The following is a 15,379-nucleotide window of genomic DNA, read 5'->3' on the forward strand; positions in this document are numbered from 1 at the left end:
AAGAAAATAAACAAACGAAACATTAATTAAAATATTTTTTGTACCACAAAACATGAATTAAATACTTTATAAATTACAGAATCCACCCATTATCTCTTTTAATATTTTTCTCACTTTTACATCGATCGACACTCATTTTCAACGTCAAAAGACATGACGTAACTAAAAATAAAAATGTCATTTTTTTTCGTCATTTTTAAAAAATCTCTGCTCCTTTTGTCCTGACCTGTCAATTAAACGTCACTCTGTCCTCTGGGTAGCTTTCGAACACATTCCAACTAGAGTTCTAATCCCGCGCATGCGCAAAAGACCAGTCTCTGGTCCTCGTAATTTTGAACATGGCGACATGCTGCTGAAGTGGAACTTTTGTAGCGCGAGTCGTATCATCCGTACGTCGCGTTTAGCTTCTCACGTCTGGAGCAAGTTCTCGCGCGCAAGAAAAACAGGAGAGCGCGGATACGAGGCACGTTCTTGTCGAGGAACGTCTTCTCCATGAAGATCAATGTATCCGCGATCGTTCGCCGAGTGACGGGACGGCGCGTGTTGCACGGCATCGTCCTCACCTGGTGAAGATTATCGAGTGACGCAACCTCCCTACTGAGGGGTTTTCATCCCGCCGGCTTGTCGCAAGTAGATAGTCAAAGAGTGGAGTAGAGAGAGAAAGAGAGAGAGAGAGAGAGAGTGAGGATCTAAACAGGCTGAGGCTGAAATTAACGATTGCAAATCTTAGCGAGTCTTGTCCTCCCTAATTAGTTCGTAGCTTTTCTTAGCCGACGATGAGCGACAATAAGCAGGTAGGTGAAAAACCCAGTAGCGAGGTTGCTAATCGATTTGGAAGCTGTAGGGATCTGAGCGACATTGTGCCGTTGTATCCACCGCGCTTACTTTATCTGAAACCGCTTGCCAAAGTTAACGTGTCGGTCAGTCTGCCCCAACTGAAGACTCCAGGTAAAAACATCATGCGTCATACAACGGTGGCCTCCTCCATTGAGGACCATGAGCCTTATGTTTATCTTCTTTTCTCTTCTTTTTTATTTATTGCTCTTTCTTCCTCCTTTTCCTGGCTGAGAAACAGCCTTGCGATACAACGAATTGCACAACAATAGAATTGTACGATTATATCTTTTATTTATTTTAAGCTAAATTTGGAATAACACTTCTCTTTTGATGATCACTTTATAATATTAATTATTTTAATACAGTTCATTTAATATTATTTGTAAAAATGATTTATGTTGATTGTAAACAATATGATTTTGTATCTTTTTATTACTACTTAGCACCTTGTCAATATTTATTCGATACATGATAATCAATGAGTTTGACAGATGAGAGTTTTTTTCTGTCTATTGTTAATTTGGTATTAATTCTCTTCGATTCGTTGCAACAAGTTTATCACATCGTCGCAATTATATATTTGTGTTTGTGCTTTGGACAATCTCTACCAAAAGGAGAATAATGTAATATTCAACTGATGGAAGAAAATACCATGATTCCAAGTGATCCGTGCGAAGCCACGAGCACTTGTAACAGCTATAGGAAAGATAGCTTCTTACAGAAACTTAACTGCGCTATGAACAGGCAAAACAATATCAACATGGGATGTAATGGAGAAGATACGTGCACTCATCCTGCCGGACGAATTTGCGTCTCTCAAAGTGGCCAAGAGCAGCCTGGAGTTTATCCGGCTGGAAGGCGACCTGCGGGACCGTTGCAGGTTGCCAAAGGTGTTGGCCAGGTTGGATTCGCAGCGCTTGAATTTGTCCGGGTTCCTCACCACTCTCAAGGTGCGAAAGTACAGCTAAGTTTACTTTATTAATTTGGCATTGATTAAGTATAATGTCATAGTTGATGCGCCTTGGAACACATTAAAAACTGCAATTTTAGTAAAGTCAGAAAAATTGTAATATTTGATTAATTAATTATTATATTTAATTTTTTAATTAATTAAGGTCCGCGCGGCCGAGGCAAAGGACGACTTCCCTACCAGACACAGCTGGGATTCTTACTTCAGGGATGCAAAACATATGAACGAGTTGAAGCCTGGCGAGAGGCCGGATACTATCCACATTACCGGTCTGCCGGTTAAATGGTTCATCGAAGATGGTGCGAGCGTTCCAAGTGAATCGCTCATTTGTAAGATTTTCAAGAAATGGGGCCCAGTGAGAAAGATAGATGTGCCTGTCGCAGACCCCTACAGGTCCAGGATGCGGCTCGGCTCTAACATACACAAATTCAGTTACGAAGATGGCATTTTTTTCGATGCGTTCATACAGTACAACGAATACATGGATTTTGTTAGAGCAATGGATGCCCTGCGTGGCATGAAGCTGCTGATGAAGGATCAGAACTCGCTAACCGCAACAATAAAGGTACTTAGTGAAAAATACATTATCTTAACATAAATATCTTTTTATCATGTCTAACAATTCTAATATAAAAAAACATTTCCTGAAATTTTATAAATTGTAAATATAATGTGATGTGAAAAATAGTATATATTATATAAGTATGTATTGCAATAGTTTGGATTAAATAAATAAAAAATATTATAAAAAAATATATATATTTGTCGACAAATGAAATAATTTATTATGCAGGTTGATTTTGACAAGACCAAGCATATGAGTGATAGCTCAATATCGCATCGAGAATTTGAGAGAAAACGTTTGATAGCGCAGGATAATTTGGCGGCCGAGAAACTTCGAAGGAAAGAAGAGGTAGAAAAGAAGAGGCGCGAGGAACAAAAGTAAGTGCTAAAGCAAAAGAAATATTTTGCAAATAATGTGTGCGCGCACATATATAGAGAATTATATTTTTTTTATATACGATATTAAACCATTTCTATTTTAATTATAGAAAAAAAGAGGAGGCAGATTCGATAGCAAAAGTAAGCCGGCAGCGAAAGCGAGAAGAAAAACGAAAACGGAAGGTACTCACGACATATCGTAAACAAGAAGAGGACAAGGTATCAATGAAGATTGCTAGGGAAGAAAAAAAATTGATAAAAGCTCAACGACAGTTGGAAAGCATAAGATTATTAGATGAACTGTTTGACAGGATAAAGGTGAGTAACAAAGAATATGTAATAATTGTTTACAAAAGCAAATAAGAGTTATTTACGAGTTTTGTAATCATAGATAAAAGTAGAAAATAATGAGATTAAGTTGAATCAAAGTGTAAATGCTGAAACAAAGAAAGATGAAAGGAAAAACGATCAAGTGAACGAAAGTGTTAATAAACTAGATTCGGAAAACGACAAGAAAAATAAAGAGAAGCAGACCAAGAAGAAGAAAGCAAAGAAAGAAAAGAAGAAAAAGGTATGTTGTTTAATCTTACACTTGCATTACTATCATTGATTTTTATTATATGCAATGTGAAGATATTAAGAATGGCATTAATGTAACGATATTCAATTCATGTTATTGTTTATAGAAAAAGCGGAAGAAATCGCAGAAAAAACGGAAAAAAAACGATGGTTCCGATTCGGATAGCACAGAAGAGAAGACAGATGAAGAGACGAATAAGAAGAAATTCAAGAGCGTCTTGATAAAGAACGATCACGCACCTTCATCTACAGGTAATTTTGATTATATAAAATCTGATATTAATATATATAAAAATAAAAGAAGGAAAGACAATGTCATTAATTGCAGGTGCCATTGTTCCAACTGGAAATCTTCCTTATGCACACTCGTACTCTGATTCGAGGATGCCGATGTTACCGCCAATCGCGACCGGGCCATTTCACGCACTGAGAATATCATTGCCAAGGTATCCGGGAGCACAAATGTTGAGGCCACCAATGCCAGGCTATCCATTGATCCATCATCACCCCATGTTACCTATGGGAAGGGGTCGAAGATACAATCCTCGATTCGAGATGAATTCTTATGCACTGACCAATCCTTATTTATACAATGGTGAATATTATGAGTATTTTACGCATTTAGTGGATCGAGATTCACAGCGGCAGGAATCGAGAATGCGCGGACGTCGAAAATCGAGAAGTAGATCCATCTCGAAGAGGAGAACCAAATCGAGATCCAAAACGAAATCTAGAAGTGTTTCCAGGTCTCGTAGTGCGAGACGAAGCGATTCACGCTCTAAAAGTAGAAGGTCAAAATCGGGCTCTAGATCGCGATCACGTTCCAAATCGTCGCGATCCAGGAGTCGTTCTAGATCCCGCGGTCGTCGAAAATCGGCAAGTAGATCCGTCTCTAGAAGAAGGACAAGATCAAATTCCAGATCAAAGCGCAAGAGTGGCACTAGATCGCGTAGTAGATCGAAGTCGAGCTCCAGAAGACGAAGTCGCTCTAGATCCAGACGAAGATCGCGGTCTAGGAGTCGCTCCAAATCCCGCAGCAGCCTCAGGACCCGTTATAAGAAGAGACGTGGCAGAAGATCCGCCTCCGTCGTTAAAGTCACGCGAGCCAAGTCACGATCACCCAGACGAAAATCACGTAGCAGTTCCTGGTCTATGCCGAAATCCCCCGATCGGCGAAGTTGTTCTTGGTCAAGAACAGTTCCCGCAAATAACATTAATGAGCAAAACGTAAGTGAGACATCCAATAAGGGCATTCAAGAGAAAGCAACGAAGACAACGGAAGTACAGGAGGAAGCAAAGTAATGAGTTATTTATATATTATTCCTTTTTTTTTTAAGTGTAACAGAAAATAACTTTTTTTTAAATGCAGTGCTATGTATGAGAAATTTAACAAAATTGATATCAATTGCAGATTCATTTGCAATATGCGAGTGTCTTAAAAACATAAATATAATTTTTTTCTTATATACAAACTGTGTATATACAAATGATTCCATTATTATATAATCTTTTGTGGATTTTTTTATCGTTAAGTTAAACATCCAAGATGAATTTATTTGACTTATTTGACTAGGATATTAATTTCGCTTGTAATTACAAGCTTATTTCGTGAGAAACAAAATGATTATTAATTAATATGTTTGTGACGAGTTGTAGAAAGTACTTTTTAATAAGGAAAAATTATTAAGATTATCAAACTTGTATATTATTTTTTCTTCAGAAAAAAACTTTGTCTTCTTAATTGAATGGCTGCTTTATTTTGTCCTTATTATAATGCGTTAATTGTAAGGATTGAGACAGGAAATAAGAAGAAGATTCAAAACGCATCCTTCCGACTTGCAAATTTATTTGTTCTCGGCATGAAAACGCGTTGGTTCATAGACATCGTAATAGTTACATATGCGCGTTCCGTCCCATTCGTTAAATGGTGATCGATCAGCTTCGTTTTAATTACACTAGTAGTTTTCAAAGAGTATCTCGACCGGGCCCTACTTTTAACGCAGGATCGTAATTTAAATCGCTTAGTGCCATGGCGTTCGTATATTTCCTCTTCTTTAAAAATATGCGCTACGTTTCTGTCGCTGCTATTATAGTTAAATACACGTGATGTATGTACATACTTGACGCACAATCGCATCCCGCAATTACTGGCAAATTACTCGTCGCGACGCTCTTAATCACTGTTGATGTCGAGTCTAATAATGGAAGATACTTGTCGTTCTCCTCTTCTCTTCGAAACATCCTCTCGTTTATTATAAACTTACTGGGGTTATGCTTCTCTCCTCTTCTTCCTTCTTCCATTTAATTATCCCCTAAGTTGATCCTATCCTCGGAATTGATTAGATATTGACTACTTTCAAGATTCGTTGCGTGGGATTTGTTCTTTTAGATTAAAGCGACGCGGACGATAGCATCTCTCCCCCTTCGTCTTAAACTATTAATCCTTAATTATGATAATGCGCTCTCCGCGTTGACGATAATTATATTAATTACTAGCGACTTTTCTTTTGAGATACTTATCGAACCTTTTATAATGCATAGATTTGTCATCATTTACATGTCGCCGTTTAATTTACACAAGGAGAATTATGCGTCCAAATGCAACTATAATTTTTAAGTTAATTTTAAAGCTCCTAAAGATTATATATAAGCGATTTAAAAAAATAGAATAACATTTAATTCATTGAAATAATCAATTTTCGAGCAGAGTTTTTTTTAGTACTTTCTTATATTTAAATATCTCGTATAAATATTCAAACAGCAATTGTATATCGACGAGAACTGCTTTCTCTAATCAATATCGAAAGAATTATTCTCGCGGGAAGATTGGCACGCAAATAGTGATGAATGAGTGATGAAAAATAATCTTTTTCTCGTCAAGACTTATTATTATTATTATTATTTTTCCTTTTTTTTTCTCGCGATCCATAAAGCGCTATCGTCCGCGTGAATCTTTGTTAAAAGCGAAAACCTCGTTAGCGTCGTTACATCGTTCAAGTCTAGAAATCACAGAAATGCCTGATTGCTCTTCGACAATCGACATCGTTACATCTCGACATGTGTATGTTGTGACGATAGTTATAATTATATATTATACTTAGGAAACTATCTAATTAAATTACTTAAAGAGATCTCTAGAAACTGATCATCTTTCGAATTTAAAAAGCTCACAACTTTTCAAGTTATGCCTAATTTAAAGAGAGCCCAAAGATCTAATAATACACAATAATACACAATTCCAATGATTACTTTCTATGTTTCGTGGACTCAAAGTCTATATTTCTAATCATTCCCCTCCCCTCCCCCCGCATTTTAAGAAAATTTCAAATTACATAAGAGCTTTGAAGTAGATTCCAAAATAACTTTTACAAGTTTCTGCAGAGCCGAATTTTAAATTAAAGATTTTTTTTTTCTTATTAATAGATAGTTCCATCAAAGACAGAATGTCTGAGGCTCTATCGAGTTTCGTTTCATTTACAACTTCAAAAGTTGGTCAAAGAACTCGTAGATGAAAGCGGACTCGCTATCAAGTTTGGAGCATCCTGTATACATAACGTACGTATAAATATATAATTATATATATAATTATAACTATAATAAGAACAATCTTTCGATATATCGCTTATATAATTCTCGAGCAACGAGATGTAAAGTATTAACACGACACCCTGTGTGCTACTTTCTTGTGAGCTCGACTTGTCGCGAGCCGGCTCGATATCGAAAGGATACACAGAAGATGCAGCGTGGTAGAAGGAGTCTCTTTCGGGAGGATCTCCCACGTCCCTAGGTAGGATGATCGCTTCGCGAATCGCTGGTTTTTTAAGTATCGAATAGGAGTTTGATAAAGGAGACCGATCGGAGTCTGAAGATCGTTGATGACGACGCATCATTATTCGTGAGTGTGAACGTTCGATGATTGAGAAATAAGTATGTCTGAAAAAAAGTATAAAAATTTATAGGAAAGTCGTGAAAATAATTGCAACTTGATTTTCTTCAAGAACAATGATAATTTTTTTTTTTTTTGCGAAAAAGAATATTTAACGTGTTTTTTTTCCAGGATTGGCGGGCAGTATCTCTTGTATTTTTTTTCTACGCTCATTATAATAAATCTCAGAAATGTAGCAAAACTTTGCGAGAGACAGACACTCCAGGTTGCTTTTAAGCGTATTTTATTTTTACATATACCTTTCTGGAATCTCGATTGGCAGATAATATTAACGTTATGCTATCGGATATCATTTGAGTAAAGTGTTAACGTTAATACGGTATGTTGTATCGTCAGGGTATCGATCTGACATAATAACTAATGAGTTGAAACTTTGGAGAAAAATTCATAAATGTAAAGTCCCGAATATACATAAACATCTAGATTGCGAGGATTTGAGATCCTACGAGGATAAGTTCAAAGTTATAACACTGCTAAATTCAAAGTTTTTTTTAAAAGTTGAACATTTCATAATTTCTGTTGTGTAAATCGCGAGAATTTTAAGGACGCACAGTCCTGAGAGTTTTAGTTTTCAAAATTTAATCCTCAACGTTCGCTGTCTCTAATTTTTCAATATAATGAATTCAAAGTCTCGAGGATATCCGAAAAAAGCGTCGTTCACGATTTAAACAGAGGATTTTTCGAGAATCCGAGGTTTCCGAAGATACAAAATTCCGAAGATTCAAGAGTTCCCCTTTGAACCTTTGCTTTCTCTCTGAATTCTTCATCGACAAGTTTTCAGGATTTCGGTCTCTAGGATACAAAATCGCGAGGATCCTAGGCTAGATCCGGGTTAGTCCACGTGTTTAGACGACACTTGATCAAATGGGAGGTGGGAGAATAATCTGGATCTCTGGATAGTCGTTGATAGGAACGCGTTAACCGGTCGAACGTGCGCCGCAAAGTTCCGTTCGCCGCGAAGTTAATTTAGTCGTTTCATTATAGCGGAGTCTAAAAAAATATCGTTAAGTCTTGTCGTAAGAAAAGTTCGCTCTCTCGGTGTGTGCTTCGTATAGTATCAAAACCACTTTTTTTTTTTAAAGCCCTACGAGTTTCTACCGCGATGATGCACTCGCATGCCTCTTGTTTTTTTTTTAATATTTTTTTCTCTTTTTTAAACAGTGCGCGCCCTCGTCCTTTCTCTAACGAATGTGTGTGTATTTCCTTTTATACTCATATATACGTATATACTTTACTTTACCTCTGTATATATATTTTTTTATGTATATATATATACGTAATTATATATGTATGCTAATTTGTGCCTTGCCCTATGTCCGCCGTCGTAAAGTAATCGAGAGACTAGTAATTAATAGTAACAACTTACACGATATTATATATTTTAGCCAAGTTAGAATATATGTATATGGGTTTTTCTCTTTGGATATATATTTATATGTGTATAATGCTTTATATTTATATATAGACCTATTGCCCTAAACCTGTGTAGGAAGGAAACTTTCTCTAATCGTTAATAATAGTCCGTTTTGTTCCAAGATCGTGAATCTATCGATGATGTAATATCATCGTGCATGATGCGGAGATGGGAAAAATATCATAGCTATGGTCGCGCAAACAATATATATGTAAGAGCTGTAACAGCAAAAGTTTCGCAATGGATTATAAATATAGGCGCATAAATATAGATAAATATTATAAATATAGGCGTAAAATCGAATTTTAATGAGGAAAATTATGACGCAGAATATCCTGCATGCGTTAAAAATATGTGTTTATATTCGCGTGATGTTCGACGCCGATGACGAAGATGACACTCCAAGACCTCGTGATTACTTTCATACTTTGTGATTTCGAAATCTGACAGGTCGATGTGTGTTTAACGGACTCAAATCTGCAAAATTTCAATAACTCAAAGCTGTAAAAGGGCGGACAAAGAAATTTAGATTTTTGAAGAATTTTGGTTTCCAAGGATATAAGGAGTTGTTGTAGAATTCGCGTCTGGCAACGTTCAAAAGCTTCGCGAACAAGCAGACATTTATAAGGAACCAGTTCTCGTACCTGAGGATCCCGGATTAATGAATCAAGTGATGCGAATGAATTGAATGGAACAAGAATGAGATGAATCAAGTTTCTCTATCAATTGTATAGTGAAGACAATGAGACAGTATTAACAGCACAAGTATAACAACAGTGCGCGTTACGCTGCGTCTTGTGTGGGTTCTTCCAATGCTCTCAAAATGGAGAGAGAAAGAGAAAGGGAAAGAGAGAGAGAGAGAGAGAAAGAGGGAGAGAGATAGAGAGTTAGAGAGGAAAAGAGGGCTCGTTAAAAACAAGGATTCCTTAATACATGGTCGCTAGGTCACCCCCTATGTAGATTAATAGATAATACTTTTACTTTAATTAGTTGTTGGTCATTTTACGTAACAGTTAAATGGCGACAGAGCCCGCTAGGTATAATATATTGGTATAAGATTTCCATAAAGTGTGTCTCTGAGAGTTAAAACTCTACCGTTATTCATCGTCCTGTGTGACGATATAATTCGTAATAATCATAACAATAACAATCAGAAACGAATATAGATAGTAATAACCGTAATGCTCATATAAATTCGCCCGAGACTGCGCTCGCGTGCGTTTAACTGTTTTTTTTTTCACTGCTTTTTGTCTCATTTATTTCTTTTTATTTACTGTTAGTTTTTATTAACTGCGTGTAAAGATTTAAATTGATCACCGCTCTCCGGTCTTCGACATCTTCGATTTTTTTTTCACGTCTTCCGTGAAGTATCGCATCGCGCGATTGGCCCTTAAAATCGTTAACGTTAATGATGTAACTCACATCGCGCTAGAAATTATTGATCATTTTTTCGATTCTGGTTAACGAACCGTCGTGAATACCGCGTAAAAAAAGGAAGGAATCATTTATTTTTCACTGCTTTGCAGTGCACACTTAATATCCGAAAATTCGATAATTTAAAATTAAGAAGTTGAAAATATTTCAAAGTATCAAGATTTAAGATTATGAGAATTTAAGATTATGAGAAATCAATCATATATAAGAATTTAAAGTTTCAAGAATCGCGAATTCTATATTTTTTGAGAAAGTTTCGCAAGTTCCTAAGACGAATTAATATTTTGTTTTCTCTCATTCTGAATCACAATTTCGCAAATTGTTTAAAATTACATTAAGATTTAAAGTTTGAATTGATTCAAATTTCTCATTTAAATCTAATATGATAAATATTCAAGATTTTTTAACATCTCTCGAATTTCTCTAAATAGATAAATATAAAGATGAATGAAGACCTCGCATAAGATATTTATCAAGTCTGCGTCAAATTTCGAGTGTGATGAATTTTAATTAGATCTTTCTTTCTCTACAAGTAAAGAGATTAAGATACAATTCTGAAGAGTTTGTATAGAAATCTCAAACAATTCTAATCATTCTAAAATGTTAATCTTCAAAAATATAGATTCTTAACAAAATATCAATATATAATTAATTATACACATAAACATTATTCCATTTTGAATTTTAATTCACAGCACGTATAATCACATTATAAATTTACTACATTAAATTCTAAATATAATTCCAGTTAAAAATTCCAATTAATTATTTTTTTAGTTACTGAAGTAAAGTATATAAAGTTAATTGCAAATTTATTAATTTGCTTGACACTGAAATTCGACGCAGAGGGAGAGAGAAAGAGAAAGAGAGGGAGAGAGAGAGAGAGAGAAACTTTATGCAATATCTCCATATATATCCAATGACACGAAATTAATTTGTCATTAATTTTCCTCCTATCTGTGTGTGCACCCTTATATGTGTAGTTCGCGAGCAAACGCATTTTTTTCCCTCAATTATAGTTTTTTTCTCCCCTTCATCATAATATCATGTATAACTTCACTACGTCGAAGAGTTCGGTAATCATCTACATACTCAAGTTCCTTTTTTTTCTATATTACATACTATAACAATATTATCGAATCGGTGTCTATCACCTAAGAACTCGATATTGAGACTGTTTTAATTTTATGTTTTTATACTTGGCGTGGTCTTCCTGGCACCATAATGCACTTTTAAGAAATCTATATAAAAATATCGTGGAGTTGTCGTGTCCAGTGCGTTGAGTCGCGAGCGAAAGAGGAATGCTCCTTAAACTGGGCCTACAATAGATGTAGCAAGCTTTAAGTCGTAAGAAATTAATCATATTCAATTATTCTCCTTTCATTCAATTGTGATTGGTCAATATCTTACGTTTAAAGCTTATTACATCTATTACAGATCCGGTTTTAAGTAGGAAAAGAGTAGGAAAAAAGGGAAGAAAACTTAAGAAAGGGGGAAGAAATATCGGAATAATCCAAGGAAAACTGATTAAAAAGAAAAAGCAGTTGGATGTTACTCGACTGAAAACTTCATTCAGATAAAGAGGCTGACTAAATGAAAGAGTTATTTTTACGTACACGAGATAATCTTCCTATTCCGATAGAAATTCATTCTACGCGATAAAGTGGAAAAATTTCTAAATTCAAAGTATCGATCGACACGAGATAACTTCTAGAAAATAGTGTTTCATTTTATAAATAAAAAAAATTATTCGATATTTTTTACGAACTATACCAAATAGATGAAAGATAAATAGAAACGTTGTAAAAGTTAAGTGAATAGATGATAAAAGTTTACTACATTTTTCTTCGTGGAAAAAGAAGTATCTCTATGAATTCTTCCATTGTTGTATTAATACATGTAACTGCCTTAATCGATTTTGCTATCGAAAAATTTACTTGTACATAACATATTAAAAGAGTAAAAAGATTACTCGTAGTAAAACGCATAAATGTTTCCATATCAACGGTATTTTTTTTTATTTTTCGATAAGGAAACCACTTTTATCCCCGAGTGAATTTCCAATCTACTAAAAGATAGCAAAGTTCGCCAATCATCGAACAGTTTCATTTAACTCTTTTAGTTTTTCTTAGTCGACTCTCTTATCTAGATGAAAAATCTGCCCAACTGGAAAAAGGAGAGCAAAAGGAAAAAAGAAAAGAAGGACACGGTGAGAGAGGGATAGGATGAGAACGTTGTGAAAATTGTGTCTGTTTTGGTCCCGTTTCGCATTGCGATTAGCCGCGAAACTACGCTTTCGAAATGAAACGATGACGGACAAGACAAACCAGGTCCCAGCTTTATCCGCGTTAGTGAGCTTTTTCCGCGTGAGCTTTTCCTTGTGAACGGTCGAGGATAAAGGCGGCTCGACCGAATCTTATCCCTTTCACGAAATTAATTCGCAGTCTTTAATAAACGTCAATTAAACCTGAGACTCGGATGTTAATAAGTAAAATATTAAAAATGATTACAAGCTTTACACGAAGTAGATAGAAATAAAATTATTCGATTGGACTCAATTTACTCTCATAAATGTTTCTCAAAAATTTTCAAAAAACACTTTCGTCCTTAAAGATTCATAGTCAATTTCGAAAAATAAATTCAATTTAATAAATAATTCAATTTAATTTAATAAATAATTATAATAATTTCAATAATAATAATAAATAATAATAATAATAATAAATTATAATAAATTTAATTTAATAAATAATATAATTCAATTCAATTTAATAAATAATTATTTGGATTCTTCTTAATCTAATTAAGAAAACAGCAAATATTTTAAAATATTTTAAAACTTCTTAAATAAAAATTACTTGGTCATTTACTACTGAAGGGATGAGGATCGCGCGAGCCCGCCTCGTAGAGCCTCGATAGAATCTCGGTTGTCGTCGTGCACGATTATGGTTGCCTTGGCAAACCGCATCGCGCCGATGCATCGAGATCTGAACATCTTCGGGACTAATAATGTGTAGGAAAGAATAAACGCGCTGTGTTATAGCTGCGAATTACAGCAAAAATCGTATAACCGTGTCCCGGAAAAAAATCGAACTTTGTAAATCCAGATTCTTCATACATCTTTTCAGATCTGAAAAGTCTGGATTGTCCACGACCGATTGGATAGTCGCAAATTTGCATTCGGTTCTTCCCGGAACATTCTGTATTTTTGGCGCATCAGGCTTCCTTTTGTTCATCGTCTCTTCTTCGCCGAGTACTTCAAAGAAGCTTTTAGCTGTCCATTTAATCATTTCTGAAAAAACTGCAAAAAAAACGAATAGATAAAAGAGATAATTACGACAGCTGTATAGCTTATGTTTTCTTTGAACAGTAAATTATTTTTTATATATATGAGCAATCAAAAATTAATGCAGGGGTATTTGAATGGCGATAATTGTAGACATGAACGAAAAAGCCTGATGAACGCCTCCGAACGGAAAGTCGTTGGCAAATAATTACTTTCCCATTGTGTCTGGTCGATTCGTTTAATTAAGCCTACCCCCCTCGCGTCGCGCCGCGCCATCCCCGCGCGCGGTCGCGGTTCCATTATAAAAAATCTTCACCCCCTTCCTACCCTTCCCTCTTCCTTTCAGTGGAAACGTAGCCGCTTTTTGTACCCGTGCGCCATAGAGAGTACAAGAGTATTACACCTAACAATATAATATCCTACGTAACCTACGGACGTTAAAGCGGATAAGATCACTTTGCATTCTCTCTCTATTTGTTATTTCCTGGACACCCGTCAGGTTTGCGCCGGCCCTTAAAGCGCCCTTTTACGCGCCGTCTGATAAGAAAAAAAAATTTTGCAATTTTGTTGTTGTCGATTCAACCCTATCAATTTAATAATTTGCCAATGTGTAGGCCGGAAAAGGCACACAATTGGCGGAGAAATAATAGAGAGCAGGAATGTGGAAATATAATAGTTAAGGATTCCCCAAGCAATTCTCTATAAATTAAAAGTATCAGAGTAATTGCACGTCTAGCGTTAAATGTAATCCCGAGTCTTTTACGTTTGAAACATCCGTAACACTTGTAATATATTTGACTTAAACGAAAAAAATATGGATTCTCAGTTATACCCGAACGTATTAGAAATTGCAAGTTCTGCGCTTTTATAGCCGCTCTCGTTCAGAGAATGCATATACGAATGATTCATTATATATATAGGTCATTTTATACTTTACCTCGAGCATTGAGATCGGCCAGATCCTAGACTTTGAGATGCGACGTATGAGATACGAATATAACAGTCCTTTTGTAGCGCGCTTTCCGTCAGGAAGGGAAAAGGGATGGTTTACCTTAACCACGCGCAAAAGGCTTTAAGAGCCAGTTTGGTTTACCTCCGGGCTAGTCCTTGTCCGCACACGCTTCCTGTACACACACGTCATGCCTGTTCGCTCTCTTCACAAGGTATACAGAGATACAAGGTGGAGAGTTTTCTGTATGTATGTATGTGTGTGTGTGTGTGTGTGTGTGTGTGTGTGTGTGTGTGTGTGTGTGTGTGTGTATGTGTGTATGTGTGTGTGTGTATGTCGAAAATGTACATTTAATTATTAAGAAAACAGTTATTCAGGCACGCAAGTTGGGCAGGGGAGCAGCGCGCAGCTAGTGGAAGAAGCCGCGCGTACCTTGGGAGTTCCTCTCCTCCGTGTCCGTCTGAAATCGATCGAGATCGATCGACTCGATTATTCATTCTATAAAGTGTTTTTGCCAATTTTTAATTCTCTCGATCGCGCACGACTGTATCGTCTCGTAAAAAAATCCAGATCCCTTTTAATTGCGTACTTGTGTCAAAATTGACTAGCTAAGAATTATGAGGATTGGAAGGAATCGAGAAGATTGACGAAAGTAGGCGATTAAATGGATGTAGAAAGATCGATTCCTCTCGCGCATAAATACTTCAGGAATATGGTGAAAGCAAAAAGATGAAACATAACGCATACGTTTCACAGGCAGTCGTTATACTGGGTGTTAAAAAAGTCTGGATACGGTCGAATATCTCGATAAGGAAGAGTTTTACTAGAAAGTGTTTCAGACAAAAGTTGTATGGTTTCGAGGGGGACATAACATGGTACCATTGGTTTGACCTTGAAGAGTTATTTGAAGGTCACATGAAGGTCACCTTCAATTTCTTAAATGGAACCTACTCTTTCTCATTACATATTCTTGTAGCTTGCCTCAAGAGCTTTCCAAAACACTATAATAAAGTATTTTTTCA

At 35.9% G+C, this 15,379-nt stretch overlaps 1 protein-coding gene and 1 long non-coding RNA gene across 4 annotated transcripts; one reads left to right on the forward strand and one right to left on the reverse strand.

Annotated features, from left to right (window-relative positions):
• The first annotated feature begins 318 nt into the window (after positions 1 to 318).
• On the forward strand, positions 319 to 5,755 carry LOC145968789 (uncharacterized). 3 transcript variants are annotated; one of them, XM_083094585.1, is made up of 8 exons: positions 319 to 948; positions 1,582 to 1,787; positions 1,953 to 2,372; positions 2,601 to 2,749; positions 2,860 to 3,067; positions 3,141 to 3,320; positions 3,436 to 3,580; positions 3,657 to 5,755. In XM_083094585.1, exons 1-8 carry the CDS (start codon positions 777 to 779, stop codon positions 4,628 to 4,630), a joined length of 2,454 nt encoding a protein of 817 aa, XP_082950711.1. In that variant the 5' UTR covers positions 319 to 776; the 3' UTR covers positions 4,631 to 5,755. The 3 variants fall into 3 exon arrangements, with proteins under 3 accessions (XP_082950711.1, XP_082950712.1, XP_082950713.1); XM_083094586.1 differs by having other exon boundaries at positions 811 to 948; positions 1,452 to 1,787; XM_083094587.1 differs by having other exon boundaries at positions 811 to 948; positions 1,559 to 1,787.
• Positions 5,155 to 15,358, reverse strand: LOC145968793 (uncharacterized). Its single transcript, XR_014437859.1, has 2 exons — positions 14,346 to 15,358; positions 5,155 to 7,261 (listed from the first exon to the last, which is right to left on the reverse strand). It is a non-coding gene; the product is annotated as an uncharacterized LOC145968793 (long non-coding RNA).
• Between the last annotated feature and the right edge of the window lie 21 nt (positions 15,359 to 15,379).

The sequence above is a fragment of the Camponotus vicinus genome, unplaced genomic scaffold, assembly GCF_025532165.1.
Source record: "Camponotus vicinus isolate PSW18456_S1 unplaced genomic scaffold, iyCamVici1.0 SCAF_3, whole genome shotgun sequence".
NCBI lineage: Eukaryota > Metazoa > Arthropoda > Insecta > Hymenoptera > Formicidae > Camponotus > Camponotus vicinus.